Source organism: Mytilus galloprovincialis, chromosome 4 (genome assembly GCF_965363235.1).
Source record: "Mytilus galloprovincialis chromosome 4, xbMytGall1.hap1.1, whole genome shotgun sequence".
Lineage (NCBI taxonomy): Eukaryota > Metazoa > Mollusca > Bivalvia > Mytilida > Mytilidae > Mytilus > Mytilus galloprovincialis.
The window spans coordinates 94,438,048-94,450,462 of record NC_134841.1 but is presented as its reverse complement, the minus strand read 5'-3'; the positions used below and the strand labels follow the sequence as shown (position 1 = coordinate 94,450,462).

The 12,415-nt window shown below is 33.8% G+C and overlaps 1 protein-coding gene across 1 annotated transcript in view; it reads right to left on the bottom strand.

Moving 5' to 3' along the window:
• Positions 1-6,957, bottom strand: part of LOC143073445 (polypeptide N-acetylgalactosaminyltransferase 1-like) — a 55,542-nt gene extending 48,585 nt beyond the window's left edge. The window contains exon 1 of the mRNA XM_076248998.1: positions 6,017-6,957. Coding sequence (XP_076105113.1) covers positions 6,017-6,486 — 470 coding nt within the window. The 5' untranslated portion in view covers positions 6,487-6,957. The remainder of the gene's footprint in view (positions 1-6,016) is intronic.
• Positions 6,958-12,415: the final 5,458 nt, after the last annotated feature.

The following is a 12,415-nucleotide window of genomic DNA, read 5'->3' as shown; positions in this document are numbered from 1 at the left end:
CATATCGATAAATTTCTCCATAAAACAGGATAAGTATATTGATTCAGAAGTTATTTCCTTATGTTTAGAAGAATTTGAATGCGCATTTATTGGAAATTAGTAATAATTTGTCACATTTATATGCGATATACTCAAATACTATAAGTTCACATTCCGATTAAATCTTTTCGTTCGTATGGGTTAAAGTACACTTCTAATGTACTTACAACGCTCATATGTACTGTACTTGCACTTTTTATAATTTCGTATTGTATAAACATTACTGCGTAATGGACTGTATAGGCATTGACATGTCATATATTGTACAGGAGTTGCTGTTTGATGTATTGTATCGGCATTGCTTTTTCATCTGTTATACAGACATCTGCTGCGTCATACATATATACTCGTGTGTGAAGCATTGGTTGCCTTCGGTTATGTTTTGCATTTTGGTCGGTTTGTTGTCTCTTTGACACATTCCCCATTTCAATTCTTAATTTAATACTGTAAAGACATTGATGTGTCATTTACCATGTAGACATTGATACGTCATATATTGTATACGCATTGCTGTGTCATATATTGTATACGCATTGCTGTGTCATCTATTGTATAGGCATTGCTGTGTCATCTATCGTATAGGATTGCTGATTCTTATATTGATTGTACATGCATTACTGTGTCATATAATATACAGGCAGTGTTGTAAAGTTCTATGACCAATTTTCATTGCAATGTACCGTGAGATTTGTATCGCTCTATGGTTGACCTACTTTCTTAGGGTGATCTCATAAACTCCCTTATTTTTCTATTCATACTTCAAAACACCGTGTTTTTTACTTATGGGTAGTAAAACTATCATGGATTCTATTGCAGTCGATAAGTTAACAAAAAACGAGGAAGGACAAGAACATTCATAGTATATTTAAATCATAGGCACATAACCCTGAAAACAAATTTCCTAAATACCTAATATCAATGTATATAGGATTAGAGACATGTGTCTAAGGTATATAGGCAAAACATTTTAGTTACATCCCAGCTCCTTTGTTCTAACAGGGGTGATCTGAGCCGGATCGATCTACCAGATCACCCCAGTTTGAGTTTCTTTGTTATGCATGCTTTCCTTTGTTCTGTTACATTTTGGCGGGAATGTCAAATCCATTATAAAACTATAAAATTATAATTAATTATACGGAAAAGACTATCTATCAAAATTCACGTAGAAAAAATCCAGTGTATATGCTGGGATTCGAACTCAAGACCTTTAGCATATCAAGCCACGACACATACCACTGCACCAGAAGGACTGGATACGAAATTACAATAATTTAACATACTTAAAGGAAGCAAGATCTTTTAAGAAGTGGAGCGAGTTGGCAGACCTTTATTCAGTGGGGTTAAAACCTTTTTCGTTAATAAGTGAGTTGTCAGACTGATTGTTAAATTTGATTTTACACTTTTTCAAAAGTTGGGCGAGTCAGTAAACAAGAGTTGTGTTGATTTTTTTTTTTGAAGTGGCGATATAGTGTGGGCCTATAGGCAAGTGGGACGAGTTGACATTGTTTGATATCTACTCATCGTGTTTGAGGGTCATAAAGGGTATACATCATATATAGTAATATATAAAGTATATTATAATGGTTGTGTGGCGTTCTAAACTAGATTTTATGAATTGTAAATGTTTTTTCGTCCAATCTAAAAGAGCTGGGATGTAAAATAGTTATCCCATTCGGACTTGGTGTGTCAGTGTTAGATCACCCTCTGGCCTCCGGCCATCGGGGTGATCTTACACTAACACACCGCGTCCTTGTGGGATAACTATTAAAGATAATTGCCTGGGTGTTATTTAATTAGTGGACAGTGAATAGAAAATTGATATCAAAATCATGTACACAAGCGCCGATGGGGTGATCATTTGTATTGTGTAAAGTTTAAGTTATTCCTGTTGTCCTTTTTAAACTATTTGATATTTTATTGTCAGCTTAATAGTTGGCTTACACGTTTGGATATGTGAGGTTAGATAATTTAGGGGAAGCATGTCGTATGAATAAATTGAAATAACAATATTGCATCATATCATGCAATGCAGCAGTGGCAGAGCAATTGCAGATCCAGAAAACTTTTCATAAATGTGTGTGTGTGTGGGGGGGGGGGGGGGGGGGGGGGGGCTGACTGACCTAAGGGGGTTGGCCGCTCCAGTCATGCTTCAGTGATTCTCTATATAATCAACAAAAAATTTCCCCCTCCCGATCCGCCTATGTGCAGCATTCCTTTAAACTGTGTTTAGCGAAAGGGTCAAACATATTTATTCCTTCTCGCCTATTTCTTTATCACAGATAAGTTTATGTTCAAATAAAAGATTACGTGAAATAACGTAACTCGTTGATATAGACTAAGTTAGTAGGTGTTGAAGGTCGTTTATACGTAACAATAATTATAAGTGTATATATACGTACATGTACTATATATCTCTGAGGCTATTAAAGCGAACAAAGAAAACAATTTTTTATAAGTTGTGTTTCGAAAGTCAAATGTCTTATGTATATGGTTTAATCAGGGGTTTATCTGGGTATTTTGGGGAAAAGGACCCTGGCCAGTTTAGGGAATTTTTTAACGCGGTTTTCAATGAAATTGGGAAAAACAACCAATATACCAGATGTTAGTTTTAGTGTGATTAGTTCATAAAATTATTTTTTGTTGGTGAAAATAAAGTAAGGACTACACCTTCTTTGTTTTTTTAAATATAACAACATGGCATTTCAGTTTATTTGAGTATCAAAATAATGAGTTCCAACTTCTTAAAGGATTGTTACATTTTTTTGATTTTGACATGAAAATTTGTGAAATTAAAATATTTTAAGTTCTGTATAAAATATATCCTGTTTCTATTTTCTTTTTTATATATCTTTTAGTTTTCAATTTTAGTGTTGCTATGATAGCTGTCACATGTTTGGTTCTATTCGTTTTTTATTTACTGTATTTGATTGACAAACCCGTATTTATATACTTGTCCGTTTCCGGATTTGACCTGGTTTTATTTTATTCCCACACTTCCTGTTTATTTATTTATGGCAGCCATTGTTTGTCAATGTTGTTTTCATTCAATATGTTTCAACTTGGATTTACACATTACTTGTTGGCGATTTTTTTACATAAAGCTAGCGGTTGAATAAAATAAACATCTCTGTCATGAATAATAAAGATTAAAATGAATTTTGTGATCATTTGGGAATTTTGCTGCCAAAATTGGGAAAAATGTAGGGTTTTTGCCGTTGGGAATGGGTCCGAATACCGGACCCTGTGGAATGCTAGAAAAATCCATGTTAATGAATACTAATACAAATATTTTGTTAAATCCATTAACGATTAAAGGGTCTGTTTAAGAGCATATATCAGATCATGATAGTTTTAGTATCGGACCGTAAATGCAATTAAAGTCATATGCAACTTCAAAATTTCTGTTTACTTCTTAAGAGCGCGTGTGTTTACTTTCTTTCATCACGGTTTTCCCATCGCAATTTCGTTGGCGTTTGCCGAAGTTATAACACGAAGTCTTGTAGTTGAGACAACTGCATACGGGAAAATATTGGCGAATAAGTGTCTTGGAAGTCAATAATTCAATATCGTGCATTAATGAAGATTTTGATAATATAAAGAATTTTCTTTACAAAAAAAGTCCACGTTCTATTTTTTTAGAGTAAAACTTAGCCATGCAAGTATATATAAACATGTTCATTTTGTTTTTAAATTTGAAGTTTCATATGACTTTAATTGCAATTCTACTTCATACTATATGTAAAATCCTGCTGTATTTTTAAAAGGTGGAAAAAATAGAAAACAGAAAAATCTACGTCAAAAGGATTCAGCTTCCTTAAAAAAATTGCACACTACATTAAATATATCATGATAAATTTAAACCCTAATCCTTAGTGTATCAGATAGAAATATAAAGTAATGTTATTACTTGAAGAAATTCATATGATTTCAAGAAGTATAATTTTCATGATTTTTATCAAAATTGATCGTTAATGATCAGACAACGCATTATTTCGATCGTGAACGAAAAAGCGCGATCATTATTTCGATCGTGAACGAAAAAGCGCGATCATAATTTCGATCGTGAACGAAAAGGCGTGATCAGACTTAATGATTAGAAAATTTCTTTAACCAAATGATATACTTGTAATTGCTTGATTCGTAAAATTAATTAGTACTAAGAACGTAAATTAATGCTTTCATTTTTGGTAAAAGATATGTTGGACTCTGAACCGCGATGGTCACGCTGAGGTCCAATATGGTTTGAAGCTGAAGTGCTTCTTTGATCACGCTGAAGTGCGAACTTGGCATATTGACGATGGGCGAAACGCTGAGGTGCGATGGTCTACACAAAATTTGTTTGCAATGCTTTTCATATCGATATAGTTTTCCAGGTTTTTAGGTTGATAAGTTCAAAATCTTCAAAAGGTTCTGTTTTACGTAAACGATTGGGCGCGACATTCTCTAAATGCATAAGGTCCCATAAAAACCAACAAACTCTCTTCTTTATACTATAACGGTAAATGAGGAACTCATTAGAGAAACAACATATAGATAAAATGCTAATTCATAATTATTTCTACATGTCGAAAATCAGAGAGGGCGATATGTAACATGCAACTGCAATTAAGGACAGCCACAGACCATGCATAATGAAGGTAAATTAATATACTAGCGCTATTAAAAAAAATACTTCTCATGATACTTGCACGTCTGTAGGCTTTTAAACTTACAACCATGCGACAAATTGACCATCACACATCAGCGTACGGAGCATCGCACTTCGGCGTAGCCCATCGCACTTCAGCGTGACCATCGCACTACAGATTCCCCATTGCACCTCCGAGTCCTACACATATATTCATCAAGGCCATTCTGTAATCCTGTTTTCATTTAAGAGGCAATGCGATGAAGGAATCACAGATAATAAGACTTCAAGGAGCGTAAATTTTCGAAAAGTAAAATTCTTTGTATTTATAATGCTAAATGCATCCACGAATGAGAGAAACGGGGGTCCGGTGGTCTTCCTCTTGAAACTTTTTAATGTGTATGTTTTGTTATCATCAGGGTTAGATCAAAGAACAGAAGAAGGTAGATCGTTTGATTTTGCATACATCATTACAGGTATATTAAAGATGTTCTTTCCATTAATAATACAAACTTTTCTGATTGGGTCGCATTAATACTCCTTAACTAGAGATTACAGGGATTACAAATACAGCTTACTTGGTCTAATTTCACGATTTGCCTACAGCAGTCATTCCAATAACAAAGTCTATGACAAACGAGATGATTTCAATTTTGAAATTATAAATTTTCCTCAACTTAGCAGCAATTTACCAACTTCATCCGCGTATGGAGTATTATACATTACTCAACTCGTACGATATTCAGGAGCTTGCATCTACTACTTAGAATTTGTAAAATGTCATCAGTATCCGAGTTAAAAAAAATAATGAGCCAGAAGTTGTGAAAGCACGTCTACCCCTTTTCCACAAATATGTTTTTTTGGAAAATACCAAGACCTAATAGATAAAATATATTCAGTGTCTACTTCAAAAAAAAAAAAAAAATACTGGATGCTCTTCAGTTATTGGTTGTTCCTCGTGCAGATGGTGATTTTTTTCAGTTCTACATAGATATTGAATTCACTCAAGTGGCGTAGCTACCATTGACTCAACAACGCACTTGCGTGCACAAACGAAATGGCCGGAAAAAAATCATAATTAAAAAATCATAACAGTCAAAAAAAGAAAGAGTGAGATTGACTGTCAATATATTTGTTTTCACTGCTTACGTCTCGGGACTTTGTGTTCACTGCATACTTTTAGCACTATAAATGCATGGTATAACATTTGAACAAGGTAGACTGAAGTTTAAGCAAATTATCGACAAAAATATATCTTTAGTGGTATGCAGTGAATCATCATAAATCGTGTTCACCAAAAAAGATGAATTATAAATGTGGAATGATTATAAAGATTCTGGAGAAACTTACCCAGGAGGTCTTGCATCAGGAACCAGTCTGTTTAAAGGAATTATATCACTGGCTAAAATATTAACTTGATATTTTTGCATCAATTCAGACGCATTTCGTTTTTCTTGTCCCACAAACGTTACGCCACGTCCTTTTTCTCCATTTTTCATTGGATCGTTTTTTCCATAATTATCAATTAAAATATTGCCAGTTTGGATTTTATCATTTTTCCTAAATTCTTCAGCAGATATAGACACTTTTGGCCCTGTTCTTATATTAGGAACCAATTTAAAAGTAACAGGCGCATTACTATTTGATAAATTAACTTTTTGTACAAAAGTTGACTTCATTTTCTTAATATAATCCTGTTTGGTTAAGAGTCCATTACTTATTAACCATTTTGTATCTGCAGAATACACATATACTTCATATGTTAATAGCATCAGAAACACTGCAACTCCAGCACCGATATAACGGGTTCTTAGTCTCATTATTGAAGCAGAATATCACAAAAGTTGTACAGTAGAATCGTATTTACACAAAACAATTGTAATTTATATATCCTATTGCACACCTGAATAATGCATGCTCATTAAATCTCCGTAATCCTTTCATCTTTTATAAAGAATTTAACATATGAACGGATTAGCGAACGTAAATCAATCGTTATCAGGTTCAAATGCAGCAAAAATAATGTTGTCACTTATTAAACATGTAAAATCCAAATCATTGAAAAGATCCGTATATTCTTAACTGAACGTGACCACATGTCTTCGGAAGTCAGATGTTTATTTCTCACGTTCGTTATCATGAAAGTGACAACACAATTGTTTCCAAAGGTTGGATAATACGGTACCGTCATTATCATACCCTTTTAAGTAATAATTGGTGAACGCAATGCATTATCACCTGCAAATTGACATACTCTTGTTTTAACTGATAAAAACAGGTAGATTGTCCAGGTAAAACTATTTATATAAACAATCCTATACTGTGCCATCGTCCTTTATTGATTTTACAAAGGGTCAACCATGTGTAACCAGATACTATTTAATTTGTAATTCGAAAGCGAATTAAAAGTTTTTTTTTAAGGCGATTTATCATATACAGTAAGGGAGGTAAGATTCGTCCTTTTGTCCTTTTTTATGATACAAAAGGTTCATTGACAAGTATGTTATCAATAAATAAAAACACAGAAAAAAATCCATTTACATTTGCAAAAATGGTAATGCTTTCGTCAATACGCTTACAAGCAATAATCATCGATTCTATTCCGGTGTTGGAAATACATTGAGGCTTCATAAACAGTTTCTGTAATGTAGTAAATACGTCTTTTTTCTAAGTACATCACACAGCAGTCGTCTGTACAGTACATCATTTGGGAGCAAATATTAAGCTTCAAAGAGGGGGTATGTGTTTTTGTCCGAGTTAGAAAATTATTTCCACGAACAAAAGCGCGAACAATTTAAATGAATATTTCAACGCTATCAAGCAAAATTATTTTGTTCAAAAGGTAAAGATTCAGAATATTTTTCTTGTCCTCTGCTTGTACAATTTTTTTCTCATCATTTTTTTTTAGCAAACAAACCATAGCACAGGGTACATGAAAGACAACTATAACTCAGCTGTATTTGTACGAGGCTAAGAAACAGGTATAATACGAGCTTCAGAGAGAGATTACTCCTGTTACGAGCCGAGTACAAATACAACTTATATTTTAAAGACTCTAAACAGTTTATTAATTTTGTACATTGTATTTGCTTTAAAAAATAGAAACACTTATACCATTTATTTTCGACTTAAATTATATTAGTTTTCGTTTACTTAAGCCTCGGTCACACCTTACCGGATAGCACGAACGGATGCCTAACGGATGAAAATAAAAGTTGTCCATTGACAAAATTGTTATCCGTTGGGAGTCCGTTGAAGTACTGACCGAATAAAACGGACGTGTAACGGATGCATAACGGACACACAACGGATATGCAACGTACGAGAAACGGACACGTACCGGACAGAACGGATGTCGAACGTACATCTAACGGACGAGTACCGCATAAAACGGACACCTAACGGAAGCGTACCGGATAAAACGGATGAACAAGATATATACGGAAAAATCAAAGGTGACAATAATAATACATGTAAATCGCATAAATATTCAAAATGTTTCTGTGTAACTGGTTTTGGTTTGTTCTTCAAGATTCCACCAAAAGGCAGTGTCTGGCCTGAATAAGAACTGCTTGATTGTGAAGACGTGCCTATACTCTAAGATCGATTATGAATAATAAGAATTCATGAACCTTAAGAAATCTGACATACCAATAATTGGCATTTCTGACCCGAAATTTTCAATTGGCTTTTATCCGTTTTAGATCCGTTCATCATCCGTTTTATCCGTTATACGTCCGGTAGAAGTCCGTTTCTCATCCGTTCAACATCCGTTTTATCCGTTAAACGTCCGGTAGAAGTCCGTTGGTGAATTTATCTTCCAGACCTCTAACGGATGTATAACGGACACGTAACGGATACAAAACGGAAACGAAACGGACGAGTACCGTACAAAACGGACGCCTAACGGACGTTCAACGGACATTTTATCCGTTGGACGTCCGTTCAAAGTTTTGAACATGCTCAAAATTTTCCACCGGACAGAACGGACGTCGACGGATAAAACGTACGCTTAACGGACATGCAACGGACGTCTAACGGATAAGAACGGACGTCTAACGGACATGAACGGATTAAAAAAAAGTTATCCGTTAGGCGTCCGTTCGAGCTATCCGGTAAGGTGTGACCGAGGCTTTAGGGTGTAACATGTTCTATTTAATTTGTAATTTGAATGCGAATGAAACGTATTTTTAAAGGCAAGATTTCATTCAAAGTAAGCGAGGTAAATTGTCTTATTGGATGATACAAAAGGGTCATTGGTTAGTATTTTTATGATAAAGAAAACTTAAGAAATGAGTATCCGTTTATCTATCTATCTATATGGTTGTGCCCAGGATTTGTTTTCTCTCAATCGAGGTTTGTGACCAGATTTTCTGTCGCTTAATCGAGGTTTGTGACCCGGATTTGCTTTAGCTAAATCTATTGATGACTATTAAACAGCGGTATACTAATGTTGCCTTTATTTACTCTTTAGGTAGCGTATTTAAAATTGGGAATGGAAATGGGGAATATGTCAAAGACAACAACCCCGACCAGAGAGCAAACAGCCGAAGGCCACTAATGGGTCTTTAACGCAGCGAGAAAATCCCGCAACCGGAGGTGGGCATCAGCTGGCCCCTACATAAAATTGTGTACTAGTTCAGTTAAAATGAACGTCACACTAAACTCCAAAACATATAAATGAACAAATATTAAAAAAACATACAAGACTTACAAAGGTCAAAAGCTCCTGACTTGGGACAGGCGCAAAAATACGGCGGGGTTAAACATTTGTTGTGAGATCTCACCCCCCTTTATACTTCTAGTCAATGTAGAATAAGGATACACATAGCAATACGCACATTACAACTCAGTTTATAAGAAGTCCGAGTCCGATGTCAGAATAGGTAACAAAAGAAAATATGCAAAACGACAATGATACTCAAATGAACAAACGACTACTAGCAGTTACTGATATGCCAGCTCGAAACCTCAATTTTATTGTTTTGAAACATTTTAAATTTTTATATACCAATACAGCTATTGAACTTTTCATAATTTTTTAAATATTATTCAGTTACATGCAAGGAATTATAACACCGACCATGCAACACTTGCATCGGGATTTACGGTCATTCTTAACCATCTCACTCTCAACTTATTGTGTTAAGTGAGGCAAATTACAGTGCATTTGCCTCAGGAAGACACAGTTTTCTGTTTATTTATAATTTGAGGTCAAACATTTAGGTGAACAACAACACACGTGTTTAAGCACCTGTAGCCATTGTACTGTCAAGGTACACTGTTTTAAATTATGTCCACATCATCTAACCTACAACAGTATTGACCCTGATACTTGTAAAAACATTTATTATTTTAATATGTCATAAATATGTCAAAATTCAAATAAAACAGTCAAATTGCTTTAATATAGTTGCAATACTTGATTCCTTAAAGACAAATACATGCATGTATGATGTGACACTCTAACACAAACACACACAAATACACATATGTACAAACTCAAAAACAGAACACCATAAGGCCAAATAAAAATATGTTTGTGGTTCCAGTTACCCTATCAAACCTACTTCTTAGTCATAATAACAGCCTACCCTAAAGATTTTTTTGTCATTTTTCATGAAGCACTGTTAAGGTCAGAATGTTGCTCCCATAGAATCAATGTAAAAAAAATACCTACCTACCTACCATCACTTTTTTCATATGTAACTGGAACCACACATACTATTTTATTTGGCCTTATCACCACTTTATTGTAGAAACTTCGAACTTTTGTCATATGCCTTAGTGAGAAATCATGATAAGAACCGTTATAAAGCATTTTTAGCTTTTATGAAAAAGACTATATATATCTCCCAGTTGGGAAATTTAACCAGCCAAGAGTTATCGTACATTAATGACAAACAATTTGTCTGTCTTTTGGAGGAAAACTAGAATGTTGGTAGACGGTGTTGTAAGATGAAAATTGTCATAATTTCTGGGAGATTCTTGTTTACCTATTGTAATTGTATTTTGGGCAATTTTACATCAAACTCATTAAAAACAAAAATTAATAGCTATCTACAGGAAGATGAGGTGTGAGTGCCAATGAGACAACTCTCCATCCAAATAACAATTTAAAAAAGTAAACCATTAAAGGTCAATGTACGGCCTTCAACACGAAGCCTTGGCTCACACCGAACAACAAGCTATAAAGGGCCCCAAAATTACTAGTGTAAAACCATTCAAACGGGAAAACCAATGCTCTAATCTATATAAAATAAAAAAAACGAGAAACGAGAAACACGTATAAATTACATAATAATAATAGTCTTTTATTCAGAAGCAATACAGCTTATAGAATTTACATATACAAATATAATAGCATCAGTGAATAATTACATACATGTGTTATAATTACAAACACATGAAACAGTTTGTATCAATGGCGGAGAATGACAACAAATAATATAAATAATGAAATATAAGTATAATATTATGAATAACGAATCTTATCAGCTAAATAAAGGCATTTACCTAGATTGTTAAGCTTTTTAATGTTATGAACAGACAATAATTGTATAAACAAACGACAACTACTGTTTATCAGATTCCTGACTTAGGACAGGTGCAACATTTACAGCGGGATTAAACGTTTTAATGGATCCAAACCTTCTCCCTTTTTCTGAAACAATAGCATAATACACAACATAGAAAAACACACAATAAAATATCAATTGGCATGCTTAACTCAATCAAAAAACGTACATTAATACACTATAAACGAATAAATTTGATCTGCGATATCTGAATGCAAATGCACAGTTAATAAAATATTAGGGACAAACATTCAAGTCCAAAAAGCAAACAAACAAGTCCAAACAAAGCCATGGCAAGTCACAACTGCGAAATATTTAACCCTTCGAAAATATTCCCTTTAGAAAAAAAATCGGTTTTAAAAAATACAGGTAAATCTTGAAGTTTATATAAATGTAGTAAGAAGAAGTGAAACTTAGAATATATTCCAAATAATCAAAGCTGGTATATAGACAAGATCCGTATAAATATAAATAACAAAAAAAGTATTATAAACAGTATCAACAGGTCGAATTAACATGAAAATACGATTTGAGAGTACTCGCAGTTACTGACAGCTAGTTAAAAGCTAAAAACAATTGATAATAAAAAATCATGTATCAGAGAAAACACATCCCAGGGATTTAGTATTTTAACGTCATGAACAGTCAGAGAAGACATGACTTGTGCAATGCCAAAAATGAATGTATCGACAGGTAGTAGGATAGTGAGGAGCGACTTCTATAGAGATAAAAATTAACGTGTCTGTGTCTCTATACATCCCGCCTCAAAAGAAGATACAATTTAGTTATGTTTTAATTTGCTAATGACAAAATCGATGTCTGTTATCATAAAAAGTAATACGTTCTTTTAAGATTAAACTTCAAAAGACTTTTGATTTTTAATTTCTTTGTGGCTGATTCATTATTTAAAAAAATAACTAAATGTTAAAACCGTGTTCTTACATATTGCACTCAGCAGTATACGTACAAACATGTAAGTGTGTAAGTGTCTTTTTCGACAATGTAACCACGGAAGATAACTTCATTGTGTACAATCCACAGTCATGTATCACAGTATATACTTTACATAACCGTGACAATGGTATTTGCTTGCTGGTTGAACAAAAATGTAAAAGTAAAAACACTTTATCAGTGCTTTTTGTACATTCAAGATGAAGATAGAGACGCAGTT